This window comes from Antedon bifida, chromosome 1 (assembly GCF_963402885.1).
Source record: "Antedon bifida chromosome 1, ecAntBifi1.1, whole genome shotgun sequence".
In the NCBI taxonomy this organism is placed as follows: Eukaryota; Metazoa; Echinodermata; class Crinoidea; order Comatulida; family Antedonidae; genus Antedon; species Antedon bifida.
The window spans coordinates 20,607,719-20,624,548 of NC_136226.1; the positions used below are offsets into that span (position 1 = coordinate 20,607,719).

The 16,830-nt window shown below is 32.9% G+C and overlaps 1 protein-coding gene across 2 annotated transcripts in view; it reads left to right on the forward strand.

Moving 5' to 3' along the window:
* The window catches only part of LOC144844447 (histone-lysine N-methyltransferase SETDB1-like), a 258,872-nt gene that overhangs the window by 161,576 nt on the left and 80,466 nt on the right, over positions 1–16,830 (forward strand). For both annotated transcript variants that reach the window (XM_078701370.1, XM_078701379.1), the window contains one exon: positions 4,842–4,964. In XM_078701370.1, coding sequence (XP_078557496.1) covers positions 4,842–4,964 — 123 coding nt within the window. The remainder of the gene's footprint in view (positions 1–4,841; positions 4,965–16,830) is intronic.

The following is a 16,830-nucleotide window of genomic DNA, read 5'->3' on the forward strand; positions in this document are numbered from 1 at the left end:
ATGGTTAATGATATCGAGTCGTCGGAAGATTGACCATTTCACGAAGTTTCCTATTCTGTAACCACAGTGTGATTTTGCCGTAGCTGCACTTGTAATCTGGCCTCATTTCACAGCCTTCGTTCTGCTTCACTGGGCGCTTATATAAATTGAAACTTTTACCTGCAGGTTAATGGTGTTCAGTAATAAACAATGTGTAATGTCAGACACCTTTCCAGTATGTTATATAGCCTAGCCACCTAGGCCTACAATAATAGTCTTTTCACCTCGTGGGTGGACACCGCCCGACTCTCTTTATTGAGGCACATTGTTGCATGTGTGACATCAATACAATAACAATACAATGTCACATGTTTGATTGGCTTGTTGGCTTGGCAGTTGATGGATGGTTGTTAATTCGTGAAACAAAGCCCTAACTAGATTTGAACTCGTCACTTCAGGTTATCCGCGGACGTTAAACTATATGAACGTCGACAATTATTATGCCATCCTATGACATGAATTACATATGTTTACATCCTATCAACCAAACTCCTAAACAATCTAAACCTAAAACGTACTTGAACTACAAAATCGGCTGTAAATATTGAGGCAAAACAAGGTCCGATCGCCGTCCGCACGTATGGTGTCCCGATCCCGAAGTAGACCTAGGCCTAGTAGTAGGTATTATAACAGTATTTACAAAATACACTGTATATGTTATATACAGTGTGGCATAGATGAAATTACGAGACCCATCTTTTAATCCAATTTTTAACATGATGATGTCATCAAAATGAAACACGTAGATACCAATTTTGTGAGGAAATTATCTGAGAAACAACATATCAACGTGTTGAAGAAATTTGGATACGTAGAATATGGAAGCGCGCTCTTTTAAATGTCATAAACTATGCGCAAAATATGAAAATACAACTTTTATAATTCAACTGGCCATATGATGACGCACACCATCCGATGCGCATAATTTTTACATGAATTCGTATATACAAATCAACAGCTTCCAGAAAACGTTTTAATTTTATTTATTTTATTTATTTATTCTTTCTTTTGACTGGATTACATTTTCTGTACTGCAGTACTGCTTTCCAAAATGGTTCAGTTTAAAAGTAAAGAAAAATTATAACATACAAAAATACAGAAAGATAAAAGCATAGTAGGCCTAATTTAAAAGATATACAGATCAGTTTAAAAAAAAATTAAAAAATGTAGGATCACTTAGATGACATTAGAGTTACTATATTTTTGAGTTTATAAATATTTTTCCCAGTTACTTTTGTTGTAGTTTCAGTGGGTACTTTTGTTGCTCTGTATTTGAAGGTTCTTTTACCTTGAGCATTTTTCCAATTTGGTATTATTAATGTTTTACAACTTTGGCTATGGGTGCATTTGGGGTGGAGAGAGTCAAGTTAAACTTAAACATTGAGGATAAATATGATGGTGAATGACCATTAATGCACTTGAAAGTTGTAAATAGTGGATGTTCTCTCCGCATCTTTCATTTAGTGTAACCCAATTAAGTGTTTTAAAAATACCATTTATTGGTGTATATATATATATCTGCAGATAACAGAACTCTACCTAATCTATTTAATAATATTTTTTGCTTTGTGCAATTAGTCCACACAGCACTACAATAGTCAAACAATGGCATTACAAAAGAATTTGCCAGCATATTAAATAGTTGCATGAGATGGCAAGTAGTATTTCACATGCCAATACCCCTATTGGTTTAGAAACTTTTGTGATACACTATTTATTTGATCCTTCCATGTCAATTTAGGATCAAATATAACACCTAATACTTAAATGATTCCACTCTTTCAATGTTAGTTCCATTATCATCAAGTGAAATATTTTGGAAGTTATTTAATAAGTGACTAGTACCAAATACCATAAGTTTAGTTTTTTTAACATTCAAAGTCAATCTGTTGTTATCTAACCATTTTGATATTTTAATAAAATTTGAGTTTAGATTGTTTTGCAGGAGCTACATAATAGAGTGGTATCATCAGCGTACATAACACATTTACAATCAACAGCATCAGGAAGAGAATTTACATATATAATAAATAACAAAGGACCTAAAATAGAGCCCTGTGGAATTCCAATGTCAATTTCTCTTAAATCAGAAATTGAACTATTTACATTTACAACTTGTGATCTATAACTTAGATATGAAGTAAACCAATTTAGGGCATCATTACATATACCAATTTCCTTAAGTTTAGCAATAAGTACCTTGTGATTAACAGTATCAAAAGCTTTTTTTAAATCTAAAAATATTGCAGCAGTTACATTACCATCATTATAATTATTTAGAATATAGTCAGATACATCTAAAAGTGTTGTATTTGTGGAATGTTTCTTTCTAAAGCCAGATTGTGATGGGTTTAAAATATTAATCATGAGTATCACTTTTCACTCTGAGGAGCTATAACATATTGAAATTTATTGGAATGTTGAAAATAAGTGACCAAAGAAACAATGTCCAGTTAGCCATATTGATTCATGATCCGATATCTACAACTTATCAACTTCCAGAATATGTAATTAAACAAGAAATATTTCTTACAAAAAACACTGCTTGCTTATTGACGTAACAGTTTTAAAGATATATTGTGAATAAATATATTTTTGTTACAGAAGTGAATAACTTTGATATGAAACACAGGCCCTGTTTCTGCTGCCAAGAAAATACCGTATTTTATACGGTATTTTTTGAATACCGTATTTATACCGTATTTTTTTGGCAGCAGAAACTGCGCTCATAAAAAAAATACCGTATTTTGTATACCGTATTTTCCCCACAAAATTTGTGGATAAAATACGGTATTTACAAATTTATACCGTATTTTTTGTACCCTTTTCTGCTGCCAATAAAAAATACCGTATATTTTTTTACCTGCGACATGAGGTCAACATCGTGTTTTTATTTTCTGTCGCTGTGAGCTGTTTTACACACGTGTATAGATATATTCGGCGAAAATGTGGAGCGAAGACGTCACAGTATTTACTATATAAATCTGTGTGGGGAAAAGGGGTGTGGGGAAGGAGGGGAAGTTAAATGTCCGGCCAACTAAAAGGTAATAAAAGGGACAACCACATTTTAAAGACATTTCTAAAAAAATAAAGCAGGAGTACGGAATAGACTTGTCTCCAAAGCAAGTAAACTCAAAGCTGAAGAGCCTGCGAAAGCAGTACAAAATTGCAAAAGACAATAACTCGGGGAGGGAACGAATTACTTGTCCCCATTACGATGTTTTCTGTGCTCTCACAACATCTCTATCATTAGGGCTAGCCTGTTGAAAGTGAGGCGTAAAACTTCCTTTATTGCGACTTTTAATTATCGACCAAATAAATGAATGGCAATTTGGGTAAAAAGGATGAAATTTAACACGACCACCCAAGAAGTATTGTTAGCAGAAACGGGGTACTGAAAAATACGGTATAAAAAATACCGTATTTTATACCGTATTTTTATACCGTATTTTGAGCAGTTGCAGCAGAAACAGGCCCACAGACTCAATTTCTGTCACTTTAGTTTATTTTATTGCTAAGGTCAAGTCTGGGGGTCACTTCATCAGGCCTAGATACTTCAAGTGTGAAGTATCCTATTACAAACAAAAACTTTAATGAACTGTTTTGATAATAATTCAATGATTATCTGACAGCGAATTACAGTATTATATATGATATCAGTCTAGATTGATAGTCAAATGGGACTCATAAATATCAGAAATGCTTTGGGATTTGTAATTTTAGCATGACGTGTCCTAATAGACTCTCTTTTCCGATATTTTTTTGGGTCCAGCAGATGGGATTTATAAATTATAGTTGAGTTTACAAATTAGCAAAAACGTCAGCCTCTAGTACTATAACTGCTGCTTGCTTTCAGCTTATAAATGAGTCATCTCTTGTGACCTAGCGGGCTAGAGCAGCAGCATGAAAAAAGTTCACCATGTAGTTTATCTATGACTGTTTAAAAAAGGGAATAATAAAAAATGTGCGCAAATTGTCCAATTCGACGTGCTCGTATGACATGATTTTAAGTCGAAATTGTTTGAAAGTTGGTAAAATTACTGGAAAAGGCTGAAAAAACAAATCACGCGAAAAAAAGATGTTTTTAGCTCTATGTGCGCACCATGCCTGAAAAAATTTGCGCGCACGTGGGAATTTTTGACATGCTTAAAATTACATGAAACGCATAGAAAGGTGATTAGAAATTGATTTTAACATTTGTATAGACCTGAGATTCTTTCAATAAAAAACTTTTATTGTCTTACTCTACATAAAGATGCTAAATATAAATTGTACATAATATTGAAAATCAATATCATAATTCACATTTCTTTATAAATAATCACTATGAGCGTCAGAGTCTTTGCTTTAAAGAAAGTGCTGTGAGCAGATATATGGACATAGGCCTACATAGGCAAAACAAATATTTCAAACGGTGGGTCCAGCCTAGGGTGTCACGAAACCTAACTTCACGAAAGCTAAGACATCCTAAGACCTAAGATTACAAATTCTAAGATATACGACATGTATTAGTTTGTTTTATATTATACGTATTTATATTTTTAAATTTTTTTTCCAACTTGTTACCTTTAAAACTTTATTCCATGTTTTTTCTTTGTGATAATTTTTGTTTTTTTCAAAGAGTATTCTTATAACTACAGACAATTAGTAATTACTTGTCTGTAAGATCCCTGTTACAATGCAAATTTTTATATTGCTGAACATATGTAACAATGGCCGAAATTAAGATCAATATTTGTTATATAGTACTATGATACTGTTGTGAAATCACATCATTTCAACATTGGAATTTTGTTCACCAGATCAAAGTACATTTGGCGGTATAAATTATGGCTATAATATAAGTCCACGAAGAGTGTTGGATAGTAAAGCAATTTTTGCTTACCGTGAACGAAAACGAAAGAAGATTTTCAAGTCTAGTGGAGGTAGGATATTTTCAACTAGATTTATTTGCTAATTTAGGCGCTTTAATCCAAGAAATTGATTTTCTTTCCAGCTGATTTTTGGCATGAATTTCGATATATCATCATCTTTAAAAGTTGTCACCAAATCCCAGATGATGTAATGGGTGTCTAAACCCATTATGCTGTAAATGTATGATTTACTGTAATCATTGGCTTTGTAGATCCTAACAGACAACACAGTTCCAGATGCACATTTGGTATATTTATTTCTATGGATTAAAAATGGCATGTTTCACAAGAAGTTAAGACAAGAAGCATTTAAAATTTCAAAATGCGCAAAATTAATTTCTTTCTTTCTACGCTGATCATGACATTTGGAGCATGTCAAAAATTCCCACCCGCGCGAAAAAATGTACGCGTAAGGTGCGCACGGAGCATGAAAATCATGTGTTCTTCTCTTGAATTATGATTTTACAGCCTTTCCTATTCATTTTAAAAAATTTATTTCATGTCATAGGATGGCATAATAATTGTCGAGGTTCATATGGTTAAGTATGTGCATGTTGCGTTTGCGCGGATAACCCGAACTCGTCAAAGTGACGAGTTAAAATCTAGTTGGTTATCCGCAACTTAGTTGCAGGATAACCCATGTGATTGTAAATATCTTTTTCTTCATTAGTTATCCGCTTAGTAGCGGATAACTCCTTGTTATTGTAGTGGATCATTATTTTTTGGTTATCCGCAACTTAGTTGCAGGATAACCCATGTGATTGTAAATATCTTTTTCTTCATCTTCTTTGTTATTCTTCTTTCTTTCCCGGATTTTTGTGTGTCGCATATCCCCTATTGCTTGTAAACGTAACTTTGTATAACTTTGTCAAATGATTGGCCTGCAGCTGTAGATGTGCAAGAAACTTCGTTATATGACGTTAGAGTCGCGCAGCGTAAGTTACGCGCGATTTTATGAATTTCAATGATTGATCATAGATTATAAACCAAAAGTCATTTTGTATTGACACTTGGTGAAAATTTAAGTCATATCATGGGAAAACTTTCTATGGATTAAAAATAGCATGTTTCACAAGAAGTTACGCGCGCACGCGCATTTAAAATTTCAAAGTGCGCAAAATTAATTTCTAATCAACTTTCTACGCTGATCATGACATTTTGAGCATGTCAAAAATTCCCACGCGCGCGAAAAAAATTACGCGTAAGGTGCGCACGGAGCATGAAAATCATGTGTTTTTTTCTTGAATTAAGATTTTACAGTCTTTCCTAGTTATTTTAAAAAAGATTGACATCATTTCAAATTAAAATGACGTCATACAAACACGTTGATTGAGACCATTTGCGCGCGTTTTAGTTGCAAAAGTGACAACATATTGTCAAAATTATGCCTATTTTTAATCTTCTATAGCTCCTCCGGATCATCCATGACCCCCAATTTTTTTAATTTAATATGTAAGCAGATATGTTGTAGATATGAATTCATGCAGAATCTTTACCCCTCGAATGTTATGACGTCATCGTATGGCCACACGAATGTAAAATATAGGATTTTTTACTCTTTCGTTATTGCTCATCACATTAAATAGAGTGCATCTCGCTTCAAATCTAGTTTTCTGTATTATTCTTATTTCTTTCCCGTTTTTTTGTGGCTCACGTATCTCTAAAATGTGTAAACATAATATTTCATAACTTTGACAACATGTGGGCATTTACGTGAAGTTGTGCACCTCCTATTTTGAATGACGTCAGAGTTGCGCAACGTGACTTACGCGCGATTTTATGATTTTTAATGATTGATCATAGCTTAAAAACCAAGAGTAATTTTTTTTTTACCCTTTATGAAAATTTAAGTCATATCAAGGGCAAACTTTTAGTTAACTAAAAATTGCGTGTTTTACAAGAAGTTACGCGCGCACGCGCATTAAAAATTTTAAAATGCGCAAAATTAATTTCTAATCAACTTTTTACGCCGTTCATGACATTTTGCGCATGTCAAAATTTCCCCCGCGCGCGAACAATTTTACGCGTGCAGTGCGCACGCAACATGAAAATCATGTTTTTTTCTATTAAATTGTGATTTTCCAGCCTTTCCTAGTCATTTTTAAAAAGATTGACATCATTTCAAATTAAAATGACGTCATACGTACACGTTGATTTAGACCATTTGCATGCGTTTTAGTTGCAAAAGTTACAAAATATTGTCAAAATTATGCCTATTTTGAATCTATTATAGCTCCTCAGGATCAACCGTTACCCCCGAGTTTTTTAACTTAATATGTAAGCAGATATGTTGTAGATATGAATTCATGCAGAATTTTTTCCTTACGGATGTTGTGACGTCATCGTATGGCCACACAAATGTAAAAAATAGGATTTTTGTCTCTTTCGTTATTGCTCATCACATTCAATGGAGCGCATCACGCTTATCCGTCTTCCATTTTCTCCGAGATTTTAATATTATCTAGGTCAATCAATTTTCTTTCGCATGAGTTAAAAATATTTTAATTTTTATAACGTCATCATGCCTAAAAATTTAAATTACGTGGGTCATTAATTTTATCTTTACAGTAAATTTTAATCTGTTATAGCTCGTAAGAATAAAATGTGATAATCACGATTAAAACGTTTTCTGGAAGCTATTGGATTGTAGATACGAATTCATGTGAACATTTTGTCAATCAGATGTTGTGACGTCATCATATGACAAGTTTAATTAAAAAGGTCAAATTTTCATATTTTGCGTAATAGTTCATCACATTTAAAAGGGTGCGCATCTATATTTTATGTATTCAAATTTCTTCTACACGTTAATATGTTGTTCCTGAGATAATTTCCTTCTGAAATTGCTATCCAAGTGTTTCATTTTGATACCGTCGCCATGTTAAAAATTGGAATAAATGGCGGGTCCCGTAATTTCACCTATTCTACACTGTATGTAATATGTATACAGATTATACTGTTTGCATGTATATGTTATATGACACAAAATTGACAGAATTCAGCACTAACAGCATATCATATTCTTCAGTTCTTGTCATAATGCCATAATCTTTATCTGTGTGCAATATTCCAACGTATGATGTGAACGTGGCGTTTGTCGTGGTGCGGATAACTAACTCGTCAAAGTGACGAGTTTCATGTCTAGTCATCTTCTTTGTTATTCTGCTTTCTTTCCCGGATTTTTGTGACCAGCATATCTCTATTGCTTGTGAACATAAATTTGTATAACTTGGTAAAAAGATTGACATTGAAGTGTAGATGTGCAGCCAAGCTTTTGGACGATGTCAGAGCCGCTTTGCGTAAGTTACGCGCGATTTTAGGATTTTCTATAACTGATCATAACTGTAGAACCAACAAATATTCTTTCATGAAACTTAGTGAAAACTTAAGTCATATCAAGGGCAAACTTTCTATGGATTAAAAATGGCACGTTTCACATAAAGTTACGCGCGCACGCGCATTTAAAATTTCAAAATGCGCAAAATTAATTTCTAATCAACTTTCTACGCTGATCATGACATTTTGAGCATGTCAAAAATTCCCACGCGCGCGAAACAAAATTACGCGTAAGGTGCGCACGGAGCATGAAAATCATGTGTTTTTCTCTTGAATTATAATTTTACAGTCTTTCCTAGTCATTTTAAAAAAGATTGACATCATTTCAAATTAAAATGACGTCATACGAACAGGTTGATTTAGACCATTTGCGCGCGTTTTAGTTGCAAAAGTGACAAAATATTGTCAAAATTATGCCTATTTTTAATCTATTATAGCTCCTCAGGATCATCCATGACCCCCATTTTTTTTATTTAATATGTAAGCAGATATGTTGTAGATATGAATTCATGCAGAATCTTTACCCCTCGGATGTTATGACGTCATCGTATGGCCACACGAATGTAAAATATAGGATTTTTTACTCTTTCGTTATTGCTCATCACATTAAATAGAGCGCATCTCTTTTACGTGCCCAAAATTCTTCAAATTTGTTTTAATGTAATTATTTAGATAATTATCTTCTAAAATTGTTATCTTTATATGCCAATTTGATGACATCACCGTGTTAATAATTGGATTTAAAAGATGGGTCTCGTAATTTCGTCTATGCTACTCTGTATATAACATACAGTGTATTCTGTAAACACTGTAATATGCTGTATGCTACAAAATAGGTACAATTCAGCACTGTAAACATTCTTAATTCATGTCATAGGATGGCATAATAATTGTCGAAGTTCATATAGTTTAAAGTATGTGCATGTTGCGTTTGCACGGATAACCCGAACTCGTCAAAGTGACGAGTTCAAATCTAGTTGGTTATCCACAACTTAGAAGTTGCGGATAACCCTTGTGATTGTAAAAATCATTTTCATCTTTATTAGTTATCCGCTTAGTAGCGGATAACTCCTTGTAACTGTCCTGTTTCATCATCTTTTCCTGTATTATACTTCTTTCTTTCTGTCATTTTTGTGCGTCGCGTTTCTCTAACACGTGTAAACAGAACATATCGTAACTTTGTCAAGATATCAACATTTACGTGAACTTGTGCACCTCCTATTTTTTAATGACGTCAGAGTTGCGCAACGTGACTTACGCGCGATTTTATGAATTTCAATGATTGATCATAGATTTTAAACCAAAAGTCATTTTGTATTGACAATTTAAGTCATATCAAGGGCAAACTTTCTATGGATTAAAAATGGCATGTTTCACAAGAAGTTACGCGCGCACATGCATTTAAAATTTCAAAATGCGCAAAATTAATTTCTAATCAACTTTCTACGCTGATCATGACATTTTAAGGATATCAAAAATTCCCACGCGCGCGAAAAAATTTACGCGCAAGGTGCGCACGGAGCATGAAAATCATGTGTTTTTCTCTTGAATTATGATTTTACAGCCTTTCCTAGTCATTTTAAAAAAGATTGACATCATTTCAAATTAAAATGACGTCATACGAACACGTTGATTTAGACCATTTGCGCGCGTTTTAGTTGAAAAAGTTATAAAATATTGTCAAAATAATGCCAATTTTGAATCTATTATAGCTCTTCAGGATCGAAGGTGACCCCCAATTTTTTTAATTGAATATGTAAGCAGATAAATTGTAGATATGAATTCATGCAGAATTTTTACCTCTCGGATGTTATGACGTCATCGTATGGCCACACGAATGTAAAATATAGGATTCTTGTCTCTTTCGTTATTGCTCATCACAATCAACAGAGCGCATCTCGCTTATACGTATTCCATTTTCCCCGAGATTTTAATATTGTCTACATCAATCAACTGTCTTTCGCATGAGTTAAAAATATTTTAATTTTTATTACGTCATCATGTCTAAAAATGTAAATAACATGGGTCACTTATTTTCATCTTTACAGTAAATTTCAATCTGTTATAGCTCGTCAGAATAAAAAGTGATAATCATGATTAAAACGTTTTCTGGAAGCTATTGGATTGTAGTTACGAATTCATGTGAATATTTTGCTAATTAGATGTTGTGACGTCATCATATGGCCAGTTTAATTCAAAAAGTCATATTTTTGAATTATCTTGCGTAAAAGTTCATTGCATTTAAACGAGAGAGCATCTCACTTTTACGTGCCCAAAATTCTTCAAATTTGTATTAATGTAATTATTTAGATAATCAGCTTCTAAAATAGTTATGTTTATATGTCAATTTGATGACATCATCGTGTTAATAATTGGATTTAAAAGATGGGTCTCGTAATTTCGTCTATGCTACACTGTATATAACATATACAGTGTATTCTGTAATACTGTATGCTACAAAATAGGTACAATTCAGCACTGTAAACATATTTAATTCATGTCATAGGATGGCATAATAATTTTCGGCGTTCATATATTTTAAACGTATGTGCATGTTGCGTTTGCGCGGATAACCCGAACTCATCAAAGTGACGAGTTCAAATCTAGTTCTGTATTATTCTTCTGTCTTTCTTCCTTTTTTAGAAGGTTTGCAACTTTCTACGCGTTTCATGTAATTTTAAGCATGTCAAAAATTCCCACGCGCCCACAAATTTTTACGTGCGTGGTGCGCATGTAGCGTTGGAAACATATTTTTTTCTCATGATTTATGTTTTTCTAGCCTTTGTTTAGTAATTTTACCAACTTTTAAACAATTTCGACTTAAAATCACGTCATACGAGCACGTCGAATTGAACAATTTCTGCGCGTTTTTGATGAAAAAGTTCAAAAATTTGTCAAAATTATGCCTTTTTTTAAACAGTCGTAGTTTCTAAACTAAACGGTGAAAGTTATTTTTATTACATATTCTTGAAGTTGGTGAGTTGTAGATATCGAATCATGCATTAATATGGCTAACCGGACATTGTGACGTCATCGTATGGCCACACGAATATAAAATATAGGATTTTTGTATCTTTCGTCATAGCTTATCACATTTAATAGAGCGCATCTCCACTTATCCGTTTTTCATTTTCACTTTGATTTTTATATTGTCTAGGTCAATCAATTATCTTTCGCATGAAAAATATTTATAAAAATAAATATTATATAAAAATATTTTAATTTGTATGATGTCATAGTGTCTAAAAATGTAAATAACCTGGGTCACATATTTTCATCTTTACAGTAAATTTTAATCTGTTATAGCTCGTCAGAATAAAAAGTGATAATCATGATTACAACGTTTTCTAGAAGCTATTGGATTGTAGATATGAATTCATGTAAACATTTTACCAATCGGATGTTGTGACGCCATCATATGGCCAGCTGAATAAAAAAATCATATTTTCATATTTTGCGTAATAGTTCATCACATTTAAAAGAGCGCGCATCTATATTTTACGTATTTAAATTTCTTCTACACATTAATATGTGGTTGCTGATATAATTTCCTTCCGAATTTGCTATCTTAGTGTTTCATTTTGATACCGTTGCCATGTTAAAAATTGTAATAAATGGAGGGTCCCGTAATTTCACCTATTCTTCACTGTATGTGATATGTATACAGATTATACTGTGTATACTATATGACACAAAATAACAGAATTCAGCAATAACAACATATCATATTCATCAGTTCAGGTCATAATGCCATAATCTTTTTCTGTGTGCAATATTCCAACGTATGACGTGCACGTGGCGTTTGTCGTGCGGATAACTAACTCGTCAAAGTGACGAGTTTTATGTCTAGTGTTGTTATTGTTGTTACATTTTGATTTGATCAATATACAGTATAATGCCATATGTTTGAATGGAGTGTACTCGACGTTCCGCAACATATGGGTTGCGGAAAAAATTGTATGGGTCGCAAAATTGTTTCCGATACTGAAACTTTTTATCAATTATACACTGATCTATATTTGAAATGTTCTCAATTTTGTAGAATCTACAACACTGATCACATTTTACATCTATAGTTTTTCCATATGTTGACGCTCGGCGAGTCCGTAGCGTACACACAATTGGGAATCGATGACGGGGGAATGGACATAGTCCGTTGTTAATATACAAGTGGGGAATCCCCTTTTAGGACATGGATTTAATAACCTACCAACTGGTTCTATGGTGCTATTTTTCCGTAGTTTGCAAAGGAGTGTGTAACTTGACTGAAAAACTGCGAACATTGATGAACATTAGAATAATAGAAAGAACAATATAAACAGTTCCTTCCCAAATTACACTTCATAGCGATGTTGTTCAGGTCCTAGCCAGGGGTAATCTTTATGTTTCGGGAGAACCCCTTGACGTTATCATTGAACGCAAATGTGTTTACCGGCGGAAAAAGTAGGCTACGATCGTTTTGCCCTCTAGAAAACTATGTTAACAATGTTTTTTGCTTTGTTATATCAATACAAATAAATTTTTTGCTGTTGGCCGAAAAAAAATTGGGATGCTTGGTCAGTACAATGGCCAAAGGGTAATAATGGTTAGAACTGTGCGTAACTACTGGGTGTATTGGAATATTTTGTGTGCCAAACTACTCAGAAGACCCATGTTTCTATTCACTCTAATGGGAAACTTCCACTCCAAAAGTGGACGGAAACCCCTTTTCTGACCACTGGTCAAGAAATTGGCCATATGAATATCTCATCAACCACTGGTCAGAATGTGATAATTGTGGTCTCAAATTACTCGCAAAGTATATGTTTATATTTGTTCTAATCTAATAAAAATCATAAAACTGTCAATAAACCCCTAATTTTGACCTTTGATATATAGCCGGCACAAACATTTTCACTTACATTTTTAATAACTAGCGAATGTTGTCTTTGCTTAATATCAAAATACAATCATATTGATGTAACTCTATAAACAAGTGCCAAAAGACATATCATGACCACTGATCAAGAAAACTTCAGAAGCACATCTACACTCACATCTCATTGACAGCATCACTTATCCTCTGTTCCTTAGTTGCATTATCCTGAATACTATCCTGAGTTATATTATCCTGAATTATTATTGTATCAACTATTATTGAATAAACAATATATGTGTTACTAAATTCAAGCGAGTAGAGTCTTTATTACAGTAAAACCTCAACACATTATATTACAATAGATTAAAAACCAAGCGTAATTTTTTTTTTACTCTTTGGGAAAATTTAAGTCATATCACAGGCAAACTTTCTGTGGATTAAAAATGGCATGTTTTACAAGAAGTTTAAATGCGCAAAAATAATTTCTAATCAACTTTCTACGCTGATCATGACATTTTGCGCATGTCAAAAATTCCCACGAGCGCAAACAATTTTACGCGTTCTGTGCGCACGGGACATGAAAATCATGTTTTTGTTTTCTTGAATTATGATTTTCCACCCTTTCCTAGTCATTTTAAAAAAGATTGACAACATTTCAATTTAAAATGACGTCATACGAACACGTCTATTTTGAATCTATTATAGCTCCTCAGGATCAATGGTGACCCCCATTTTTTATAAACTATCTTTCGCATGAGTTAAAAATATTTTAATTTTTTCTAAAAATGTAAATAATGTGGGTCACCTATTTTCATCTTGACAGTAAATTTCAATCTGTTATAGCTCGTCGGAATACAATGAGATAATCATGATTAAAACGTTTTCTGAAAGCTATTGGATTGTAGATACGAATTCATGTGAACATTTTGCCAATCAGATGTTGTGATGTTATCATATGGCCAGTTGAATAAAAAAAAGTTGTATTTTCAAATTTGCCGTCATAGTTCATCACATTTAAAAGAGCGTGCATCTATATTTTACAGATTCAAATATATTCAATATGCTGAGATAATTTCCTTCTGAAATTGTTATCTTAGTGTTTCATTTTTATACCGTCACCATGTTAAACATTGTCATATTCTTCAGTTCAGGTCATAATGGTATAATCTTTTTTTGTGTGCAATATTTCAACGTATGACGTGCAGGTGGCATTTATCGTGCGGATAACTAACTTGTCAAAGTGACAAGTTCGTGTCTAGTTCTTATTTCTTTCCCAGAATTTTGTTGCATGTGTATCTCTAATTTTTGTGGACATAACATCGTATAACTTTGTCAGAAGAGTGACCTTAAACTGTAGATGTGCAGGAAACTTTGTAATATGACGTTAGAGTCGCGCAGCGTAAGTTACGCGTGATTCTATAAAATGTTATGGTTACTCAGTCATAAATTCTGAGAAAAAAAATTATTTTTCAACGAAACTTTATAAAAATTGTATTTCATCATATGGAGCAACTTTTGACATCATAAAAATGGCATGCTACGCATAAAATTATGCGAGTATGCGTTTTTAAAATGAATTTCTAATCAATTTTGCGTACATTTCAGGTCATTTTAAGCATTTCAAATTTTGATAAATTCTTTGTGTTTTGCGCACGCGCTTGAGCGCACAACTCGAACAAAGCCTAGAAAAATGGGTTTTGCAATTGATTTTTGTTTTTCATACCACCTGTAGTAGATTTCATTCAATTTTGATTAACTTTAATTGCAAAATAACGACGCACATGCACATTAAACTTTAATAATCGTGTGCTAAAGAATAGGTAATTTAATGCCAATTTGTGCAAAAATATACCTATTTTTAATCAGTTATAGCTCCTCAGGATGGCTGGTTACCCCAATTTTTTAAAATGTATTATGGAAGCTGATGAGTTGTAGATGTCAATTGATGTTCTTTCTCAATTAATTCTCTTTCACATGCGTTAAAAGAAATGTGTACGTCATCATATTAAAAAATTAGAATAACGTGACCTACTTAATTTCGTCTATACAGTATATTTCAATCTGTTAGAGCTCCTCAGAATGAAAAGTGACCCGCATGATTAAAACTTATTATGGAAGCTGTTGAATTGTAGATATGAATTCCTATAAAAATATTGTCTATCTGATGTCATGACGTCATCATATGGCCAGTTGAATTCAAAAAGTCTGATTTTCATCGAATTGGACAATTTGCGCGTGTTATTGATGAAAAAGTTCAAAAATTCGTCAAAATTATGCCTTATTTAAACAGTCATATATTCTAAACTACGTGGTGAACTTTTTTTTAACTACATATTCTGGAAGTTGATGAGTTGTAGATATCGGATCGTGAATCAATATGGCTAACCGGACATTGTGACGTCATCGTATTGCCGCACGAATATAAAATATAGGATGTTTTTCTCTTTTGTCGCGTAGCGTAACTATGCATGATTTTCTGAATTTCTTGGATTGACTATAAACCAATAGATATTTTTAAATACCAATTGACACACGTATGCTTCATGTCAAGGGTCATCTTCCTGTATCATCAGCAAAATTTTGAACATTGGTATTTTCGCGCGTACACGCTTTGAAAGTTGAAAATGCTCAAAATCAATCACGTTTCAGGAAATTTTAAGTATTTCACATTTTTCCAAAAAAATTGTGTTGCACGAGCAATTTTGCGCACTTAGCCCATACTCAGCCTAGAAAGCCCGTTTTTGCGATCGATAATTGTTTTTTATAGTTTTATGATATATTTCTTTCATATTTGATGAATTATGAATGCAAAATAATGACAGACATGCACAAACTTTAAAAATCCTGATCTTGAAAATTGATAATTTTATGCAAATTTGTGTAAAAATATGCCTATTTTGAATCGATTATAGCTCTCCGGGATGGCTGGTGACCTATTTTTTAAACTTATTATAAAGGGCAATGAGTTGTAGATATGAGTTCATGTGAAATTTAGATCGTAAGTATGTTGTGACGTCATCGTATGGTCATTATCTCTTTTGACACAGTTCGTAACAGTCAATAGAGCGCATATCGCGTAAACGTTATCAATTTTCTTTCAATTATTAATAATGTTAATACTCAAAACATTCTCCTTCAGACATATGAAATTGAAAAGGTCATCATACTCAAACAATTAAATAAACGTGAGTGGTGTAAAATAAAAAAATAATCGTCATTTAAATCGTTTACAATGCCAATACCGTCAACTGTTGACGCTTGTTAAACGATTTTGATCAATGCTATAATAATAATAATAATAATAACTAGAATTTAATTCGTCACTTTGACGAAATATAGGTGATTTTAATGAAATTAACATTTAACATTTAACATTTAACATGCATGTACGTTAACATGCGATCGTAAAAAGTTGATGTACGCCATCCTATGACATGATGCATATACACTTATAGTGCTGAGTTGTACCTATTATGTGTCATATACAATATAGCATAGGTGAAATTACGGGACCCACATCATGTTCTAATTTTTTGGTATGATGGAATTATCATAATAAACTCGAAGATGACAATTTCGAAAGATAATGAATTGAGCAAATAAATATAAGGATTTGAATAGAATTTGACACGTAGAAGCGCAATGCGCGCTCTTTGAAATTTGTATAAATTTGACGAAAGAGAG